Genomic DNA, 23,155 nt, shown 5'->3' with positions numbered 1-23,155 from the left:
GGTTCTGGGAGAAGGTATGTTTAACCTACAGGGGACACGGGGTCAGCATTGGTTCCAGGGGTGAGGTAGTTGGACTGCTGGGTCTCATCTCTCAGAAAGGGGTGTTAGGCAGAGAAGCTGTACCCTGAGTGCATGCCTAGAGGTCCAAGCAAGGGCCAGTGCCTGCACTCTTAAGGCTTTGGAGGCTAAAGGTCACACAGGGCCCAGTAAGGTGATTCCCAGCACAGCAGTCTACTGAGTGTCCAACACAGGAACTCAACCAGATCAGACACATTAAACTCTACCTCCCAATCTGCATTTGGCTCCAAAATGCATTCATTTTTAGCTTGTATGGATGGTATGTGCAATTACAGGTGGGGCTGGTAGCACCACCTATTAAGTTTGCAGATACTTCCCGTCGTAAAAGCTTGTTTTCAGTTGTGTATAACTTTGCCAGACTTTAACCATTTATACTGAAGTTTTCCTTACTATATATACATGCGTATTGAGACTGCTGAGGTGATATGAAATCCCTGATGTTATCTAAACCTTGCCTCTGCTAAGCTATTGTCCTGAAGTTTTTAAAAGCTAAGACAAGGTCACAGTGGCCATGAGCATTTTTGACCAGTGTCATCTAGATCTGCTGTAAGCCATTTTATGACAGCACTTAATGCCATTTGGCAGCAGACACTTGAAAACTCACGGTCGCTTCTTCCAATGGTGCTAGCAACAAAGGAAATTTTACGTAGGGATAGAGTTAGTGTAAGAAACCTCCTTGACTAAGTGGCAGCTGCTGTATATAACACTCCTTAAACCCCATTGACTTTAGAAAAAGGAAACAAGGAGTGTAAAGATATTCTGTCGAATCAAGCCAAATAAATTTTTCAAGACCTTTGCTTTTTTAGAAACTGGAAAAATTGTTAAGAGTTTCATTCAGCAAGGACTATGAATCAAATTATCTGGAAAATGAAATGCATTGTGGATCTGAATAAGAGTTAATATGATCAAGTATAATGCTGTCTTAGTTTTGGAGAGTATCATTGTTTGATGATTTGAGTATCAGCAACTTTAGACAGGAAACTTCTTAATGTTTATATACATTAAGTCATTAATTTGTATTACTTATTGACCTAAAATAGAGCTAAATTTTAATTATAAAGGTTAATTATCCAAGTTCTACAGAATAATAGCACTTAAAACATCCTTATGTATCATGACTGATACCAGTGAAGTGAAATACACTTCAAAATATGAAACCATTTTTAAAGTCACTCTGACCTGTTCCTTCTACTCATACCACCAGTTTACTCACTTGTAGTCATGATACCTGGCGAACATGCTGGTATCCCATGATCAACTGCCCATCTGTAAGCTCCTTCACCAACCAAAAAGCTAAAACACACAGAAGAAGGAGTTTAAACAAAAAAACTAGCAAGTGCTTCTTCCCAGGCAAATTGTTTGGTTTGGTGGCTTTTAAATGGCTTTTGAAAGAAAGTCCCCACTACCTGTAGAATTGACCCTTTGCGTAGTTTTACTATGAGAGAGAACATGTAGTTATGAGACAGTTTATTTCTTACAACCAGTCCCTCCCCACGTCCTATCACATTTAAATAAGTTACCAAATCACATGCAAGAGCTTCTTTTCTTTAAAAGAAAAAAGAAAAAAGAAAAAAAAAAAGTCTTCTGCTTTTTTAGACTGCTGATGACGTTGAAGACTCACATACATCAAATGAATAGGGATAAAATGGAAATACATTTCCAGTTAAGCATATTTCAGAATATTTAAGGGTATGCAGTAAATGATTTCTGACAATCAGTTTCCTTTCCCCTATATTTCCCAGGATAAAGATCACATGCAGTTTCAGACCCTGGCTGTTTTTGCAAAACATTTGATGAATCTGCTGAATTTGAAAAAGATTTGCAAAACCATGTCTGAAGTACTGATTTTTCACATGGCCAGTGTCAACAATTGTATTACAGTAGTAAGATAGTAGGCACTATGTCTGCTCATGCAAGGAGCAGTTACTAAAAGGCTTTAAAACTCTGGAAATAAATATTTTAATTGGCTGTTAATAGTTATACCTATGTTTATAAGCCTTAGTAAATGCAGGGAATCAGATGCAAATTAGAACATAAGTATATCCATACTGGATCAGACCTAACATCTATCTAAAACAATATCCTGTCTTTCAACAATGCCCAATGCCAGATGCTTCAAAGTGAATTAACAGAATAGGGCAATTATCAAGTGATCCATCCCCTGTCATCCAGTCCCAGCATCTGGCAGTTTAAGTAGTATTTTTGATTAATTGAGATTTTAAAGTTTGCTTTTTCATACACTAGCTCTTAGCATCGTCTCCTGATTTCACTGTTACCTGATGCGCTATTGACAAGCATAATTAAGTTTCTTTCAAAATATGTATGCTACTTAAAGTCTGCAAGGTACTTCTTATTCCCTCTTCAACATTTAGACAGATTTATATTAAGAAAAATGTTGCATTTTTAACGCACTGTAAAGATGCTCTCCATTGTTCAGCTGCATCTTTAATAAACTGTTTCCCATTTGGAAAGGATAACTCTTTTGGTTAACAAAACGTTGTAATCTTTATTTTCCAACTTTAGGTTAAAAGATGGAATCGCCATAAAGATAGAGAGTAAGATAAAGGATTTCAAAATCCATTATTGTTTTAACTCTATACAAATCTTAAGTTTAACACTTAGAAAAACTGTATCTTGTCATAAGAAAAGGCAAACAAACCTGGTTTCTTAAAATGATTTTTTTCCTTTTTTCTAACTAACAAGTTTACAGGACTTCTTAAAAATCAAATTAGGAATAAGAATTTAGTAATAGTACAAATCTGTGTCAACAGCCATGAAGAAAGAAATTAACACTCAACATAGTATCATCTTCTATCCACAATATTTCATTCTATTCACAGCTGCACCAAGTGCACAATAATATGTTCCAAGATGAGAGAACAAAGCAAGTCTTCCTTTTAGAGGCACGCTATTGCTCGTGTGTAACAAACAGCATCAGCCTTCTGTGGATAAGAATAACCTTCAAATATTGCATTCATTAAAGACCAAAGGCTAAAGGAAAGTCAAGCAGAACAAAGCAATTACCAAGGTGGAATTCTGCCAGCAGAGAGTTTTCCCTTCTGCCCTTCACACAACAACCTATTTGCAACTGAAACAGGATTCTTGATTCCTGAAAAGAAATAGGAACAAAAATTTTAAATGTTGTTTCACAACTGTTGCAGGCTTTATTTTCACTAACCAACATTAGGAATTCAGTTTCCTGTTGATATTACAAGTTTGCATGACATTTGTTAAGGCAAAAGATATTGCCTGCAATATCAGAGATCTCAATATAATGGTAAACTGATAACTGTACAAAGGCTTGGCACTTGCTGTTAAAGTTAGCATTTTCTTTAGGAGTGCACTGAAATGTGACTGCCCCACTAGAAGAGTCCAGAAATTCGAAGTTAAAAGGGAAGGGGCAAAACCCTGTAGCAAGAAAGGGACACTTCTTTTCTAGCCTCCTATAAATCATGAAGCAGTTAAAAAAAAAAAAAAAAAAAAAAGCAAGTCCATTCTTTCTCAAAGCCTTTTGTAGTCACCTTTAAAACAGCCACAAGAGAAGGCAACAGGTTCAGGGTGATCCTCTTCTTCATTCTCAGAGATGTTTGCTCATTTATTTCTCCATTTCTATGACTACCAGCTTTATGGTATGGTAGGATATGGGGGAAAAACAAAATAGGACATTTTGCAGACCTCAGTGGCCTCCCCGGGTTTTACTACATGTATTCACTTTCAAAGACAGAAAAATCTATAATGGCCCTTGTAAAAGCGTGTAAGTCAGTAGCACACTTTCTATGATATTTTTCAACATCTCAGATGTTTTGAGGCTTGAGCAACTTGATGCTGTCTCTTGAAAAGTGTGTTTCATAGGATTCTACAAGTGAAGAGACATTTTAAATTGACCAGAACGGAGATGCTGTGTTAACAGCAAGGTTCATTTTCTCATCGCACAGAGAGCGTTAGAGGAACACATTTGTAAAGCACTTTTCTAATTTTTTACGTCAGAGTTGTGACAAAAAAAAAAAAAAAATCTTAAACTCAATATGCCTTGAGAGTAACAACAAACGTCTGTCTCAGACAGCTCTGGAAAAGTTGTGTCAGATATTGTATGTTTCAAATGAAATGTAAAAAGTGTACACTTACACACCATAACATGGAATTAAATCAAGTCTGCAAGTAGACAGACTGTAAAAGCAGATTAAGCCATATTACTGGTTTCATTTACATATTGTATTAGCATCTCGACACTATTTATACTCTACAGCATAGCCAAGGCCCCAAGCCTAAAAGGTGCTCCACTCCACGGGAGCACCTTTCAGGATCAGAGACTGAATTACCTTCATGACAAACTAGAACGCTAAAAAAAAGAATACTTAAAGCAAAGTACAGGAGTTTTATAGTAGTTATGGGCCCAATCCTCCATCCACTGACTTCAATGGGAGTATTTTGGAGTGAAATTGAGAGCTCTCCTCTTAAGGGAAAGCATTAATCATCTTTAAACCTGAACTGTATTCATGCTTTATAATATACAGTTAACATACCACTCAGTGCTCCAACTGCTCCAAAATTTAATGACTTTCCATCCATTATACTGGCATCACATTCTATCTCACCCAAAAGGTTTAGGTTAGATCCCATTCCTGCATTTGTAAAGGGGGAATCCTAAAAACATAAGAACAGGCCACAGAGTAAGATACATACACATACCATGACTTCATAGATCTGAAACTCAGTATCATTAGACTGACCACACTCACCTGGACAAAATCTATGGAACTTTCTGCAGCAAGTAACTAAATTGCTATAGAAAAGAAAGCTTCCCTAGATGCTCGTCTTGGATATGTTACAGTGTAAACTCTATATACATTACGATGGTGTATTTAAAATGCACTGTGCTACCATAAAGGACGACTCTAGCCATACAGCAAGCCAGGAAAACCCTTTGTTCAAGACTAGATTTGTGGCACAAGCAAAATTTCGCCAAGGAAAAAACCGATCAGTGCATTTGGCACCAAGAACCCTCTACCAACTAATTCAGATACACAAGTGCAGCCTCTGTAGAGTACACTGTAGAGGCCGCACACACAGTCTTTTCAACTAGACACTGAGTACTAGGACTGGTGATGACTTACTGAGGAAAAAAGAAAAGGAGGACTTGTGGCACCTTAGAGACTAACAAATTTATTTGAGCATAAGCTTTCGTAAGCTACAGCTCACTTCATCGGATGCATGCAGTGGAAAATACAGTAGAGAGATTTTATATACACACAACATGAAACAATGGGTGTTACCATACACACACAAAACGAGAGTGATCACTTAAGGAGAGTGGGCGGGAGGGGGGGAAAAAAGAGAACCTTTTGTACTGATAATCAAGATGGGCCATTTACAGCAGTTGACAAGAATGTGTGAGGAACAGAAGGGGGCGGGAATAAACATGGGGAAACAGTTTTACTTTGTGTAATGACACATCCACTCCCAGTCTTTATTCAAGCCTAAGTTAATTGTATCCAGTTTGCAAATTAATTCCAATTCAGCAGTCTCTCATTGGAGTCTGTTTTTGAAGCTTTTTGTTGAAGAATTGCCACTTTTAGGTCTGTAATCTGATTCAGACGTCAAGAATTATAACATTCAAAAACAAGTCGGAGAACACTTCAATCTCTTTGGTCACTCGATTTCTGTTTCTGTTTGACCATTCACCTGGAGACGGTCATTTTGATGGGCATGTAATTTCTTCCATAGGTGGAAAAGTACAATTCCATGCTTAGTCTGTGTTCTCTTAACAAAGTTGCAACGCTAGTGTATATTTGTTATGACTGATATTCTACATTTCTACAGCACTTTCATCCTCAAGGATCCCAACCAAGTAGAGTCATCTACACAATCACAGATTTAAAAAAACAGAATTATTCCAGTAGTGCTGCCTATTTTCATACTACCCACCACTCCATAACTAGTTCAATTTTTGCTACACTGAACTTGAATTGGCAGCAAGACATTCAGGAAATGTCGCACTGTCCAACACAAACAAAATGGGGTGGGGAGGGAAAACAGGGAAGGAAAGGTTAAGTCCAAATCTTAAGCACATCTTCTCCCTTTAAGTTTTGTATCTCCATTTCTGTGACTGAAGTGAAACTGCCTCGGGGGTGGCACAAGAGAGCTGTTTGACATCAGTCCTAGACAACTAACTGTAACTGGAGAAGAGACCATAATTAAATGTTCAAAATGAATTTAACTGAGTAGTGTTAATCAAGTTTTGTTTCAGTTCCTTACGGAAGTGCCCTAGAAAAGGAATAGCATACACTAACCTTGGTCCTAATAAACTAAAAGGATGATACAAAAATGCAGTTTAGACAGAGATGGTGAGTCTAGGGACTAAAATGTGGAAAATGACAACCCTGAACACAGAAAAGAGGGGGAAGGGTTGGGAAATCCAGATCAGACAATAAGATCTCAAGCTGAGAGCAACGTCGGGGATGGAGGGCTATGCAGGCTTGGAGGGATTACATTTTTTAACCAGTAAATATCAGCGAATGTCGATTTCACATTACACATGCAAACCACGAAAAAATATTTCTATCAATAATTGAAATTTACAGACAGACAGTCAATAAAAGAAAAATGCTGCCTGAGAACTTAAGAGTCAAAATCCAGGGATTCAGACTTTTTAATTAGGCTGGTTACAAATGAGCTGGCGAACAAATAGTAAAAACTGATATGATTTAAGGATATTTATTTTGTATACTTCGACATGGGGTGTTGACAGTTTGTGACTTAATGGTTTATAAATAGGGCCCTACCAAATTCACAGCCGTGAAGAACACGACACAGACCGTGAAATCTGGTCTCCTCCACGAAATCTGGTCTTGTGTACTTTTATCCTATACAGATTTCGTGGGGGAGACCACATTTCTCAAACTGAGGGTCCTGACCCAAAAGAGGGCCGGGGGAGGGGAGTCCCAATGTTATTGTGGGGGGGGGGGGTCACAGTATTGCCACCCTTACTTCTGCGCTACCTTCAGAACTGGGTGGCCAGAGAGTGGCGGCGGCTGGCTGGGCACCCAGCTTTGAGGGCAGCACCTAGCCAGCAGCAGCACAGAAGTAAGGTTGGCCATACCATACCGTGCCACCTTTACTTCAGCGGTTGCTGGCCAAGGTCCCAGCTCCGAAGGTAGCAGCACCAAAGTAAGGGTGGCAATACCATACCATGCCATCTTTATTTCTTGATGCTGCTGGAGGCGGTGCTCCCTTCACACCTGGGCTCCCGTCCAGCAGCAACTGCTCTTCGGCCACCCAGCTCTGAAGGCAGCACTGCCATCAGCAGCAATGCAGAAGTAAGGGTGGCAATACTGCAATCCCCCAACATCCCCATTTTGGGTCCGGACCCTTCAGTTACAACACCATAAAATTTCAGATTTAAAGAGCTGAAATCATGAAATGTATGATTTTTTTAAAATCCTACAACTGTGAAATTCACCAAAATGGACTGTAAATTTGGTAGGACCCTATTTATAAACCTTTTAACTTGTTGAATCTCAATGTCTACTATCATAATAATTGTCTAACATCCATGATTTCCAGCACATAAGAAAATTTAAATAAAAAATAAAAATCAAAAAATACTTTTATCATCCCTCAAAATTATTTAAAAAAAATTCTGCCAAGCCTAAAATAGGCAGTGCCATCTCATGTTTCTGAGGGCAGGGAAGCCGCACATCTACCATGGACATGTCTTTTGAAGCTAGCTGGTTGTACCGTGCGTATATTGTGCATACAACACAAATCAGAGAATAAAAGTATTTTCCCCCTCATTTACTCAGGGTAAGGCTTTGCGCTGTGTCCATGTATAGTCTCAAGTGTGTTTGTGTGGGGTTTGTTTGGGTTTTTTTGCAGGTGTCAGGGTGTAGGCAGTCTACAAAGAGAATGAGAAGGTGACTGTAGATTTGAACATAAAATGGATATAAATACACCATTATTTTATTAACTTTATAAGTGGTCTGTTATGAGAAATTCAAAGCATCTGTGTGGATACAATCATTTTAGTTTGTGAGGATGTGAAGTTCAGATGTCCTTAGTGCACAGACAAGAAAAAAATTACTTTAAAGAAATGACCGTGTCTGAACAACTTTTCACTTTAACGACCTTACTACAGAATCCTCAGAATAGAAAGTACTCACTCCACAGGCCCCTTTTACAACACTAATCTCTGTATTTCCCTGCCTTCCTCAAGTACAGCAAAGAAAGGAGCATATGGCCCCCATTCTAGAAAAACAGAGCTTCCCCCACATCACATAGAACATACACACTAAGCCAAGTCAAAAATCTTTATAACACTACTCCTTTGTTATGAGTCACAACTTGTGTTAAAAAAGGAATATTTGATTAAGACAGTGGAATGCTGGCAGGCCTAACTCAGTGCACGGGGGGCCACCACCTCAACGGTCTTAGGAAAGGTGGAAGGATGAGGAACAGTAAAAGACTTTGGCAACTTTACAATCTTCCAGCTTTCAAAGGTATGAAAAACCCTGCCAGTGAAAGTCAGAGCCCCAGGGCTAAAAGGGAAGGTAAGAGTGAGTCTGAGAGGGACTGCTCCAAGATGCTTTATAAACTCTTTGGGGAAGGCAGTAAACATTTGGGCACCAGATGCCTTTAAACTTGTTTTTTCTTGTTTTTATGTTTAAGAACAGCTGAGGTGGCACTGATGTGGATTTGTCTTATAAGCAAGGACGTGCTTGATGCTTCTGAGATTTTTCCCAATGAAGGTCCCAGCGTTAATGGATGCACCATGATGTGACAGGCTCAGACAGAAGATCCTAGGACTGAGGGATAGCCACATCAGATTGTTCCATTAGAACAAGGCTCTTAAGTGCCAAAGGAATTTGCTGCACTGACATACCAGTAGGTGTCAGCTTGATTTCCATATTTCAGAACTTAAGTAGTTCCTAGCACCAAAGAAGGACCTTTAGAAGCAGAAATCAGCCTTGACATCCGTAAAGTTTCAGAAGCAAAAGCCCCACTTCTGAGCTACGGTTTATTTGTGCCAATAAAGCTCCAATGCTTACTGAAGACCTTGGCACTATAGTCTCTCTCTGGCAGAGACTTTAGTTCTGTGGTCATGCCTGACTGAAGAGAAAGATGGTCGGCTCCAACAGGCCTGAAAGTTGGTCCAATGACAAATCTAGGGACTGAGGGCCTCATTTCAAAAGGCATGGATCCTCTTGTCTACTGGTATGGTCCCATGGCATGCTGTTCTGTATATTGGGCCTTGAAATCTGGACAAAATGAGCTCCCTTGTCCGAACAGAAAATGGCACTGTGCATCCACTTCCGGGACAATGTGGGAGCATGAAATGCACCACCTACAACCATCTCTTTTTGTCTGAATCTTTGGAGGCAAGATCAGCCATGACCAAAAGGTTTAAGTACCCTTGTTCAATAGTAAGTGGCCAAATACTAAATAGCTATCGTACACTTTAACAAAAATAAGGAGAGTTTTAAAATGAAAAGTGAATTCTTCCCTCCAAGCATACAAAGATATTCTTAACACCCACGGTAAAAAATGAATTGACCTGGTGGGGGCAATCAGATCTTTTTTAACCTCAGCTCCAACCATTTGATGCTGGCAAGAGGGCAACAGTGTAGCTTAGGCACCGCTTGGCAAAAAACTTCAGCAGCATCAGAGGATGTGTTATATGGGAGAATATGTAAAGGCCACTTCAAAGAATTTACCTTTTAATTTTTAAATGGAAGCAAAGCACTCCTTTATATTTCTAAGTAGTCTCAATTGATTGGGGAGGTGATCAGTGCAGTCATGAGCTTTGCAGATCAAAATGCTTGCCCTCTCATCATATAAAAGTGGAAGAGGGGAGGGAAGAAGAGAAGAAACACTGTCCATAGCATTTTAGCCAAAAGAAGCCTAGTCACATGAAATAGAAGACATTGTTTCAGAAACCTACATCCATTGCACTTACATTGCCAGCGAAGTACATTTAACTTATGATTCTTGCATCTACTGAGATGTGAAATTTTAGCTTCTAACATAAAAATTAGATTGTCAACAAAAAAGTTGCACTTCATCCTGTAATTGCTCCTAAACTACTAAAGCTATCATTTTCTTTTTTGATTCCTTCTCTTCTTCAAGATGTACTTACAATGCTTGCCAGTTTCACAGCATACTAAATATTTTAGCTGTGGTCAAAGTTGGAAGGCTTGTAGAAGTTACTCATCTTTGACAGTCCTGGAATTACACCTAGCCAAATTGTTACAGCGCTCTACTTTCAACATGTGTTAAAGTAACACTTCAGATATCTTTGATATAGTTTTGGCCAGTCTGTTTATGCAAGTTTTGTGACTACTAAACGCTATTCAAGAGAAACGCATATAGACAGCCACCATTTAAACAATAAGATTATAAAGTTGCTTTCTTACTGGAGGGTTGGTGGCACTGAGAAGTGGCCTCTTGGGATACTGTTTCATCAGTTAAAATGTTCTTAAAGAGAATCTTAAAGTCAGATAATTCAACAAAGCACAACACATACCTATGAATCATACTATGCCAAGTCAACAAATGGAAGTCATAAGCAAATGAAACCAGTTTTTATTTTATTTTAACATTATAACTATAATTAACAATTTTGAAAAACTAGGTCAGAACCTCTTTAACTTTCCACTTTTACATAGACCCCTTTACTGTAATAGTGCTGTGTTTCTCATTACAAATTAATTGTTTGTACTTAATTTTAAAAACATATAGACTTTAGTTTCAAAAGTGTACATCTGTGGAGGTTAATCTTTTCCTATTAATGTACTCAATGTAAATGTAAAACTCAATCTAATTCTACAAAATAGGTCACATCGCACAGTTCAAGTCAGTATTTAATTGAAAGCAACAGATTTGCAGTACAGAACGTCATAGATCTAATATTAATTAGACTTGCATACTTGATAGTTTAGATTTGTTTTAGATTCTTTATGGTATCTAGTAAGAGGTAGTGAAAATGTCCTTTCTAGTTCAACTGCAACATTAAGACACAGTAAGTGGAGCGGTTCCACGAGTAAACACAAATCTGGCATTTATTTATATAGCATTTTCCATCATAGGATGAATAATCAGTTCTGAGCCCTGACTTAAGTATCATCTGTTTACAGCCTTGTAATAAGTCAGAGGAACACAAGCTAATGCTATTGCACAAACTGTGTCCATCATATGTTTAGACAGAAATCACAGTGCTTGCAACTTTGATCAGTGGAGTATTTGGCTCTGCTTGTGATTATTTTTCCCCTTCTACATGATCAAGACTTAAAATATTTATCTGGGTGTTCTTTAGTGTCTCTTTCCAGCACCTGGACAGTCATGCTCTGAAGTGCTATAGAGATACATAAAAGCTTAATCATATGGAGTTCTTCCGGTCTTCCATAAAAAACAACAACAGCATGTGGTTATTGTACACTGCAAGTCAAAAAATTAACCCAACTCTTGTGTTCCAAGACAAATTCAACAGTCAGCTCATATGTGGCAACTGGTAACAGAATTGTGCTGGTAACAGAATTGTGCAGAAGCGAATGGCTATGTGACCATCTCCTTAAAGAATCATGCAGTGTTTTAACGATCAGTCTTACGAAGTATCCACTAATTTATTACTGCAACATAAAGAGACTTTGGAGTTAGCATCTTCATTTGTTATATTCAATTATGCAGCTCACTGAAATTCTGGGAAACACATTCACCCATGCTGCCATGATCAGGTTGCCAAATATGATGGATGACACTTCATAAAATTCAGCAGTGTAGTATTAAGTTATATGAACAGCATTCACAGTTAGTTGCTGTTCGTTAGTTTGTACATGTAAGCTATTTTGCTCACATAACTGCTAACATTTTATCTTAATCATGGAATTTATTGCACTGGAGATGTTCATGCAGTCACGCAGAGATGGACTGTTCTTTCTCCACTTAGAGGCTGCAAAAATAAAAAAAAACAAGCCAGCACACCACAAGCAAACTGTCAGCTCGCTCATAAAAGATCAAGAGCAAATTTTGTTCCTCAGCAACTCTTTGAAGTGATGCCTTTTGGACTGGCTGGAATTCCATGTAATAGGAGTTGTGTAACTAAGCAGAACTGGGAAAAATCCATCTTTTGTGACACTTGTCTGAAAAGATAGTTGGATCTTCCAAAATTCTGACGAGAAAGTAGTTGGTGAAACACAGAATAAAAAATATCTAGACAACTGGAAAAAGAGCTATAAGCTATAATCTATTCTATAGTTTTCAGAATTTGAGAAGGAACATCAGTACTCAGGATTTTATTGCAGGCTAGAAAGGTTCTTTGTACTTCAGCTAAAAAGATTTGTTCGTACTGTCTCATAATTAGGGCTGTCAAGCGATTAAAAAAATTAATTGTGATTAATTGCACTGTTAAACAACAATAGTATATCATTTATTTAAATATTTTTGGGTGTTTTCTATATTTTCAAATATATTGATTTCAATTACAACACAGAATACAAAGTCTCCAGTGCTCACTTAATATTTATTTTTGATTACAAGTATTTGCACTGTAAAAAAACAAAAGAAATAGTATTTTGCCATTCACCAAATATGAGTACTATATTGAAATCTCTTTATTATGAAAGTTGAACTTACAAACAAAGAATTATGTACAAAATAAACTGCATTCAAAAATAAAACAATGTAAAATTTTTAGAGCCTGCAAGTCCACTCAGTCCTACTTCTTGTCCAGCCAATTGCTCAGACAAACAAATTTGTTTACATTTGCAGGAGATAATGCTGCCCACTTCTTGTTTACAAAGTGAGAACGCGCATTCTCATGGCACTGTTGTAGCTGGCATCACAAGATATTTACATGCCAGATGTGCTAAAGATTCATATGTCCCTTCATGCATTCCAGGGCAAATGCGTCCATGCTGATGATGGGGTTCTACTCTATAACAATTCAAAGCAGTGTGGACCAATGCATGTTCATTTTCATTACCTGAGTCAGATGCCACCAGCAGAAGCTTGATTTTCTTTTTTGTGGTTCGGGTTCTGTAGTTTCCACATCAGAGTGTTGCTATTTTAAGACTCCTGAAATCATGCTCCACACCCCGTCCGGGTCAGATTTTGGAAGGCACTTGAGATTCTTAAATCTTGGGTCGAGTGCTGTAACTATTTTTAGAAATCTCACAGTGGTACCTTCTTTACGTTTTGTCAAATCTGCAGTGAAAGTGTTCTTAAAATGAACCACATGTGCTGGGTCATCATCCAAGACTACTAGAATATGAAGTATATGGCAGAAAGCAGATTAACAGAGCAGGGACATTGAACTCCTTGGGGGAGAATTGTGTCACAAATTTAATTAATGCTTTATTTTTTTAAACGAACGTCATCAGCATGGAAGCATGTCCTCTGGAATGGTGGCCGAAGCAAAAAGGGAAAACTAATGTTTAGCTTATCTGGCACGTGAATACCTTGCAATATCGGCTACAAAAGTAGGAGCATTGCCAGCAGATCGAGGGAAGTGATTATTCCCCTCTATTCGGCACTGGTGAGGCCATATCTGGAGTACTGTGTCAGTTTTGGGCCCCCCACTACAGAAAGGATGGGGACAAATTGGAGAGAGTCCAGCGGAGGGCAAAGAAAACGATTAGGGGGCTGGGGCACATGACTTATGAGGCGAGGCTGAGGGAACTGGGTTCATTAGTCTGCAGAAGAGAAGAGTGAGGGGGGATTTGATAGCAGCCTTCAACTACCTAAGGGGGGGTCCAAAGAGGATGGAGCTCGACTGTTCTCAGTGGTGGCAGATGACAGAACAAGGAACAACCGTCTCAAGTTGCAGTGGGGGAGGTCTGGGTTGGCTATTAGGAAAAACTATTTCACTAGGAGAATGGTGAAGCACTGGAATGGGCTACCTAGGGAGGTGGTGGAATCTCCATCCTTAGAGGTTTTAAAGGGCCGGGTTGACAATGCCCTGGCTGGGATGATTTAGTTGGGGTCGGTCTTGCTTTGAGCAGGGAGTTGGACTAGATGACCTCCTGAGGTCTCTTCTAACCCTAATCTTCTATGATTCTAAGAGGACAGCATTATCTCCTGTAAATGTAAACAAATGTGTTTGTCTTAGAGATTGACTGAACAAGAAGGAGGATTGAGTGGACTTGTAGGCTCTGAAGTTTTACATTGTTTTGTTTTTGTACACTTTTTTATTTCAATTACAGCAGAATACAATATATATACGAAAATGTAGAAAAACATCCAAAATATTTAATAAATTTCAATTGGTATTCTATTGTTTAACAGTGCGATTAAAACTGCAATAATCGCAATTAATTTTTTAATCGTGAATCGTGATTAATTTTTCTGAGTTAATCGCAAGTTAATTGCGATTGACAGCCCTACTTATAATTAAAATCAATACTACAACAGCAAAATAAGTTAACGAGTTGACTTAATTTACATACAGATTTTCACAATACATTCTAGCTCAATCAGAATACTCACAGTCTTAGGTGATATTCTTGCTACATAAAGACAAGAAGGATGGACTTACTCCATTAAACGGACAGTCAACATGAAAACTGCAGTTTTAATGTATTGAAGTTACAAAATGACTATAAATGGAAGAGAGGAGAATATGTTTCTCTATTCTGTTTATTTTGCTGACTTGCAACACTGAATAAACATCAGGAGGAAAATTGTGGTACACTACTCAGCTCATCAAGCAAAATGGAACTTTCTATCTTAAGGGTAAAGCTTATGTGTGAAGGAGACAGCTTCCTTGGGTGCTGGTATGAGACTGTGAAAGAAACTCTACAGGAAGTAAGGACCATCAAACCTCACTACGCTGACTCTACTCCTCCTCGTCCTCCTCACACTCTCTGTCAGAGGGCCAGAAAGGGTTACACAGCTAGCAGGCTAATTGACCCAGATTCAACCTTTATAGACATATTAGTAGATGACAGTTATGTTTTTGTGTGTTTACATGTATATTGTTAGGGGTTAACAATGTAACCAAATAGTTCCTGTCTATCGCTGTATTCTGTTAATTCAGAGATCAAAAGAAGGTATTAACATTTAAACAAACTGTGATTGTAGTGATATCACTGTCTTCATTTCTCTTTGAAGTATGTAGCAAATCACATATAAATGGCTGGAGATAGGCAATTGCCTTATGTTAATCCATGTAGCTAATTACTGGTGATTTTCAGGAAATAAGAAGTTACTTCAAAGACACTACTGTCCACCCCAAGGACTGCATCCTGTCAAGAGGCTGCCAGTAATCTCTATAAAAAACTCTTGGGACCTGATCCTTTCATCTCAAATCGGTTTATGCTTCACCAAGGGAAGCTTGAGCCACAAGATTGAGGTCTCCAGTTCCATTCTGGTTTGCCCTGTGTGACAGGGTCGGGCCAGATGGCTACCGGAGAGTAATAGAAGCCAGATATATTAGTCCCAGGTTAAGTAGGTCCCTTTTCCCTGGGTAAGGTAACAGGAAAGGTTCCAGAATAATCAGGATCCTTCTGAAGACAATTAAGACAGGCTGATTAGAACACCTGCAGCCAATCAAGAAGCTGCTAGAATCAATTAAGGCAGGCTAATCAGGGCACCTGGGTTTAAATTCAGTTTGTGGTGCACGTATGAGGAGCTGGGAGCAAGAAGTACTAGGAGCTGAGAGTGAGAACGCGGACTGTTGGAGGACTGAGGAGTACAGGCATTATCAGACACCAGGAGGAAGGTCCTATGGTGAGAATAAAGAAGGGGTTGAGAGGAGGGCATGGGGAAGTAGCCCAGGGAGTTGTAGGTGTCGCACAGCTGTTCCAGGAGGCACTCTAGACAGCTGCATTCCATAGGGCTCTGGGCTGGAACCCGGAGTATAGGGCGGGCCCAGGTTCCCTCCAAACCTCCCAACTCCTGGTCAGACACAGGAGGAGTTGACCTGGACTGTGGGTTCACGAAAACGGCCAAACTGAGGGCTGCCGTGAAGCTCCAAGGCGAGCAAATCCGCCAATAAGCACAAGACCCACCAAGGCAGAGGAGGAACTTTGTCGCACCTGATATTGGAACATTACACTGAACCTGTGGAATAATTTTGAAAGAACTCTTTGCAACTCTAAAGCTCATCAGCTCTACTATGAAACTGACCTAAGGACTCTATTCATGTCTGTATGTATAATCTTCTAACCCATACTCACTCTCTCTTCTTTTTTAATAAATGTTAGTTTTGTTAATAAGACTGGACTATAAGTGTGTATTTGGGTAAGATCTGAAATATTCATTAACCTGGTGGATAATGTGTCCGATCCTTTGGGATCTGTAGAACTTTTTATATGATGAACAAGATTTTCAATAATCCTCATAATATTTGACTTGGCTGTCTGGGTGTGAGCCCGAAGTCTTGGCTGCTTTAAGGGAACTGTTTTTGGCTTCTGGGTAACTGATAAGGTATTGCAGAAGCTGTTTTGTTGCTGGCTTGGTGAATCTAAGTATTGGAATAATCACCAGTTTTGGGAGATTGTCTGCCTCATTCTTTGCAGTTTGCCCTAATTGAGCAATCTCAGCATGGCCCCCCTGGGACTCCAGTCACATCCTCCAAGTCCAAGGTGAACTTCTGACCTTGCCTTCTCCAATATATTCACACAGCAGCCTGTACATTAAAACAAGAAACCCAATACAAAACCCTACCAAAGCAAAACACTACCATTTTGGATGAGAGAGTGAAACATACATGAAAGATGTTAGTCACATCACTTATTGCACTACTGGAAAACACTCAGATACTATGCTGATGAGAGTGGTGTGATACCCTCTATAGACCAGAATTATACCTCAGAACACAGGAAAACAAAGACTAAATAGCTAGAGTTCACAAATATGAAAATACTGTGGTGACTAGCAACAATACAGAACCATAATATGAAATACATTGATGTATCATGGGAAGTCTAGCAAGACAGAAAGGGAAAACAGGATAGTTGATAGGAATAACTCATGGTACCTTAAACATGCAAACTTTAAAAAGTTAGAGCTTCTGAAACAACACAAACACAAAACAAAAACAAAACCAGTCATGATAAAAATATATAAAATGGTAGAAGAACCTCTTGATGGAGATTTTAGATAAAAATAAGACTCTTCTGGGGAGGGGAAGGACGCTCTATGAAGCATTTACATCACAAACAATAAAGAGGACCTGACAAGGATGTTAGACCTGAAATTAGATTCACTAGTCATATTTTAGCTTGCAGGAATTTCTTGAATGTAATGAAAGCCTGCCATACTGCCACTCCTCTGTCTTGTGTACAGTTTATTCTGTTGGCCAACGTTTTTTAACAGTCTCATGTAGACAAGTAGCACAACATTTAACATGTGCTAAGCTTGTTAAATTAAAGCTTATGGGCTTTAACTCAGTCAGCTTAATACATGTTGAAATACATTCTACCTTGTCAAACACATTAGTTAGAACATGTTGGCTAACTCATACAAACACACACCTCTTGCCCTTGTCTAGACAAGGCCTATACGCAAATTCAGTTGTTAGTCCTCTTGTATTAAATTCCCCAAATATATCAATCTCCTTGTTGTGCAACATTTAACATTTTTCCTTGTGGAGCAAGAAGTTGTGACTTGTATGAGAGAGGAGGAATCCCTGCTTCTCACTTGGTTGCAACTGCTGCCATAAGGGAGTAAGAGAACCTGGGCCAGTCTTGCTACATCTCCCCATTTGGAGCCAGATTCTGCCACCTTTACTCACCTTACTTTGTAAGTAGTCATGACTACTTGATGTGTCAGAAGCTACTCAGTGTAAGTCAGAATGTCAAAATGTGAATGCAAGACTGATATGGCCTTCAAGACTTCCCCACACAAACAGCTACCAGTATCGCCACAACTGCAAGGAGTCGGGATCCTTTATTTTCCATTCACCACCAAAAATTTTAGACATGACTTGCATTTTCCATATTGTTCTGTATACAGTAGCTCATGTTACCCGAAGAAAGTAACTACAATTCTCTTTAAGCCACCAAAAACTGCTCATAACTTGATACAACATATTCCTAACACAACAAGCCAGGCTTCTCCAAACAGCCCACTTCTATGCTCATATCACAACCCAAAAGGGGATGGGGTGGGGGGGAGGTTGCGAACCTGCTGTAGAGGGGTCATGGGATTGCCACCCTCACTTCTGTGCTGCCTTCAGAGCTAGACTCTGAAGGTAGCAACCACAGAGCTTCCTGCAGCCACAGGAGGTTCCTGGAGGTGGAGGTGGGTCTGATCTCCTCCCCTGCCCCCAGAGCAGCTGTGCAGGGGAAGGACAAGTCCTGTCCCTCCCCAGCCCAGCTAGAGCTAGGAGCCCCCTTTGCTGGGGTGCTCCTAGGAACAAGTGGACATCGGATTTCAAGGTCTGTGACGCATTTTTCACAGCCATGAAATTGGTAGGGCCCTACTCATATCCCAGCATGTTAAAGACATATGGACTGGAACACTGGTTTAGCTGAGAACTTTCATCAACAGAATCAAGAGTTAATGCCTCCTAAATCTCTTTAAGTTACTCTGTTAACAAGCTACATTCATTTAAGTACAATTGTGTGTCCTGCAATGTGCTACCTATATTCTTTTCTTGTTAAACCTCTAATTTCTAGGCCACTTAAGCAGACAAACTAGGAAATTTTAAAGTTAGTTTATCTTGCTAATACATATAGGTCTAAACTGGAATGCTGAGCAGCAACTAATTCTAATACACAAAAGAGTAAATTTAAGTTGTTTCACAGTGCTCACAACATTCCTATGAGTTTTCTTCACGCTCACAGTACTGGACCTCCATACTCCCACCCATGAAACAGCTTCCCTAACAGAATTAAAAATTAGCTGAAGTGATCATAAAAATAAAAGCCACTATCTTTGGTGATGCAAAACCCACTGCATACCCTAGAGACAGGTTCTTTCAGTTGCCTTAAATGTTTATCTTTAGTTCTTCTGTTGAAAGATGCTAAAAGTACTAAACCAAGATCTGCTATCCTAAATCAAGCAAAGAATTTTAAGGAACAGAAGAGTGTTCTGAGAATATTTTATAAGCTAAATTCAGTTACGTATAGGCTAATTGTGGAAGCATCCACTAACAGTCATTCTCACACCTAAACCAAAATCTAATAAAGAATTATTAAGTTTAGCAAACCATGTTACAGTTATCATTAATTATTACAAAGTTTATTAATATGCCATTTTGAAACAGAATGTCAATGAAGTAATGTCTATCACCTATGCAACCTCTGTTCCACAATGCAATACAACTATTCACCTTAACATGATCTCATGACTGTCAGAAGAAACAAATTAGCTTTACATTTATACAGCACCTTCCTAAAATGATCCAAAAGCGCTGAAAAATATGCAAAATATCATCCACCCTGTATAGCATTGGGCTATATGGCAATAACACGTTCACTTGGTTTAATTCCTGAATTAAAAGTAAGAAGTACCTCTAGTTCGATTAGTGCCGCAGTCACTGCATCAGTTGCAAGAGCACCAGACTGTAGTTTTTCAATTGCCTGTAAAACAGAATTTTTAGTTGATGATTTTGGATTTAATTATTATATGGCTAGTTCTAATGATTTTCTTGGCAGTGAGTGAGACAGAATCCCCACCACAAGAATATTCAGTCTAAGGCTTTGTCTACACTATACAGCTTATCGCGACACAGCCATGTCGCTAAAAGTCGGGCAGCGTAGCCACTGTTTGTTGGCACTTTTGCCGAGAAAATGCTTCCACCCTGAACAAGCAGCATTCACGTTGTCGACGGGAGAGTGCTCCTGCCGACAACACACTGTTCACACTGACACTTGCTACAGCAAAACTTTTGTTTTTCGGGGGAGGGAGGGAGGGAGGAGGTTAGCACCTCTGAATGACAAAAGTTGTGTTGCTCAATTGCCAGTGTAGACATAGACTAAGAGGACAAATAAGACAAAAGGCACTGTGAGAGAAGAAATCTCTCTTTACAAGATTTGATATTATTGTTCTGGCATCATGAAACCACACTGCACTTGGCAAAAAAAATTGACGGTTGAATCTGATAGTAACATATGTCTCCCCCACACTTGAACTAATGATAGGGCTCTGACACCAAAAAAACCAACCCTAAACTATATTGTGTCATATTGAGTTGCTGCCATTAAAATGATCAGTTGTACCATTGAGTAAGTTGGTCCAGATGTCAGCAACACACACAGTTGAAAGGATTAGATTTTTAATCATTAAATGTCAGTAAACATTGATTTCACCATATATACACCAACTGACGAAAATATTTCCATCAATGATAATTGAAATTTACAGAAAGCACAGTAAGAAAAATGTTGCTTGAAAACTTATCAGAGTTTGATTTAAGGATATTTATTTTGTATATTTTGACATGTGATGTTGACAATTTACAAAGCTTTAATTTTTTCAATCTCTCCATCTACTGTCATTAAATAATTATCTGACCCGCCACTGACTTCCTGACATTGTGAAAATTTAAATCTATTAAAAACATTAAAATGCTTAAAAATAATCATTTTTGAAATTATAAAAAATAAAACTCAAACTCTGCCAAGCCTAGCAACATAAATGCAAAATAAACAAGTGATGATCTTTGTTCAAGTTTGGCACTAAAAAGATATAAACTTTTGGAGCCATGTAGTAATTTCCCAGATCCATGCTGTACAAAAACCTAGAACAAACTTCTGCTCACAGCAAATTCCCTCAGTGAACTCACAAGAACTAATGAGGGCTGCATTCTTAGGGCATTTCTACACTTACCGTAGATAGATGCTGCGGCGACCGATCCATCGGAGGTCGATTTAGCAGGTTTAGTGAAGACTTGCTAAATCGACCGCTGATCACTCTCCCGTCAACCCTGGTACTCCACCAGAATGAGAAGCATAAGGTTCGTCAACAGGAGAATTTCTCCCATCGACCCAGTGCGGTATAGACACCACAATAAGTCAACCTAAGCTACATAATTTAGGTCGACTTAACCCCATTGTGTAGACCTGCCCTTAGTTGCAGCACAAATCTTATGCTGTTTATTCTTACTCAAATATTATGTTGGCTACCTAGCTCAAGGAACCAAATGGAATATCAAGTTACCATTAGCATTATCCTCAACAGCAAGCAAATTTACAACTCAGGCAAGTAAGTGGAAAAGTAGCGTCACAAAACAGAGATACCAGGTAGGGCTGAAGTTCAGTGTTAAACTATTCAAACTGTTAGTTACAAAGTGAGATTGGTATTTGGAGATGAGGGGTGGGATTTTCTAATAAGCCTATAAGATTTAGACACCCAACTCCTTCAGACTCCCCTGAAAAAGTCAGCTATATAAATCTTCCATCAAAGCACTGAGAATTACTTTTTAATGGAGATGTTACCATACAATAAGGGAGAAGTGATTTTATATCGGCAAGTATTCAGGTATGTTGCAAGTTACTTCCAATTTCAACAGTCTTTTTTCAAAAGAATCCGATAATCTCCACACCAGCAATAATCTATAAAACATTTAATATATAGGCCAAAGGTAAATGTAGTTTTCTATATATCAAGTTACCTAGACCTCAAGATTCCCATTTGAATGGTTATGTTAAAATCAAATCTAAGTCAAATTGTAAACACACAGCATTTCATTAAACAAGCATTAAGTTACACGAGAGAAAAAACATTAATCCAATTAGCCCCATCAAATATTAAAGATTTGTAAATTTTAAGATGATAATTTTTTAGAAACTAGAATAAATTGAATAAATTTAAGCATGAGCAGATTTGGTCAAAAAATTTCCAATGGAAGATACTGACTTGACAGAACCAAGATATTCCACAGCAATGTGCTCGTTCTATCAAAAACGTTGACAAAAGCTAGGCAGACCAGCCAGTTAGGGCCCTCAGGGAGGAAGCTGAATTCCATTTCATTTCGCCGGCAATGGAGTTTTACAGTTTTGTCTCCGGTGAAAAATCTAGTTTTTGAGGTTTCATAATCTCAATTTCAGATGAAAATCTTCAAAAATTTGGAATTTTTTGCAAGACAGAAATTTCCATTTTGCAACCAGCTCTATAAACAGGGTGTATGCTAGAACTTTAGATGTATTGGAAATAGCAACAAGTGAACAACTGACTTTAGTAGATTTAGTGATTATGTCCTCTAACAGTGGTAGCTTTGGCAAAGGTCTAACTGTAAGAGTCCTCAATGCATATTTTTATTTCACACACTGTATAATTCATATGCAGCACAAGTCTTACTGCCTTTACTATCAGACACCAGGACCAGTTTGACAACACTTCGTCTATAACACAAAAGTAGACAAAGTTACAGATAGCATGAGCAGATGCACTGCCACCTAAACTTGTTCTCATTCACACACTTACTGAATTGAAATCAATACATCTATTCTTTAACAATATCCAATTTGCAGCTGTTCGACTAATCAAGAGACAAATTACATTCACTTATCCTTCCACTTCTGTCCCAAACTTAACAGGAAGAATTAATAAATTCTTCTCATGTTCTATTCCAAATTCTGCCATAGACATGCGTAATATCTTGGCCAAATGACAGTTTCTGATGTCCTTATGGAGAAAAGCAATAAAATCACTACAAAATCACCATTTAAATATCCAGGTCAGTCAGATGTCCATAGGTGGATGGATGTTCCATAAATAAGCTGTTGACTCAGGCCACACATATTTGGTGTATATCTTCCTGACCAGTGAGTGCCAGCCAGCCTTCAAGCAGCAAGAAGAGATACCACAGAAACATGATTTGGAATCATGATATGAAATGAAAAAAATACAATTTGCATGTGTACCTGGAGCAAGCCCTGGAACCATAATTGTTGCATGAGCAGAGAACCACCACTCTTTTCTTTTAATAATCCTCAAGTATTGCAGCCCTCTGAAGGAGAGAGAATGTGTATGTAGTTTCTGTGCAAGTGAAATAGGTATAGAGCAAACCATAATCCTTTGGGGGATTATGCAATACTGTTTATTGATCTGTTATTCAAATCACACTTCTCTTAAAGTTTTTACCATTTTTCCCTTATGAAGTGCACAGTTGTTTCTGTTTTTTTATTGCTATTTCTTT

At 38.7% G+C, this 23,155-nt stretch overlaps 1 protein-coding gene across 14 annotated transcripts in view; it reads right to left on the bottom strand.

Moving 5' to 3' along the window:
- Positions 1 to 23,155, bottom strand: part of TASP1 (taspase 1) — a 157,266-nt gene that overhangs the window by 121,130 nt on the left and 12,981 nt on the right. For 12 of the 14 annotated variants that reach the window (XR_012158326.1, XR_012158327.1, XM_073339577.1 and 9 more), the window contains 4 exons: positions 19,527 to 19,595; positions 4,602 to 4,722; positions 3,103 to 3,187; positions 1,292 to 1,371 (listed from right to left, as the gene is read on the bottom strand). Coding sequence is in view for 12 of the 14 variants with exons in the window: in XM_073339577.1 (XP_073195678.1) it covers positions 1,292 to 1,371; positions 3,103 to 3,187; positions 4,602 to 4,722; positions 19,527 to 19,595 (355 nt within the window). In the remaining 2 variants the exon portion in view is untranslated. Of the gene's footprint in view, positions 1 to 1,291; positions 1,372 to 3,102; positions 3,188 to 4,601; positions 4,723 to 19,526; positions 19,596 to 22,678; positions 22,811 to 22,880; positions 22,967 to 23,155 lie in introns of those variants that run through there. The other 2 variants (XM_073339589.1, XM_073339590.1) reach the window with 2 other exon arrangements.

This window comes from Lepidochelys kempii, chromosome 3 (genome assembly GCF_965140265.1).
Source record: "Lepidochelys kempii isolate rLepKem1 chromosome 3, rLepKem1.hap2, whole genome shotgun sequence".
Lineage (NCBI taxonomy): Eukaryota > Metazoa > Chordata > Testudines > Cheloniidae > Lepidochelys > Lepidochelys kempii.
Note: the sequence above shows the minus strand (reverse complement) of the source record. Positions and strands in the feature narration are given on the sequence as shown.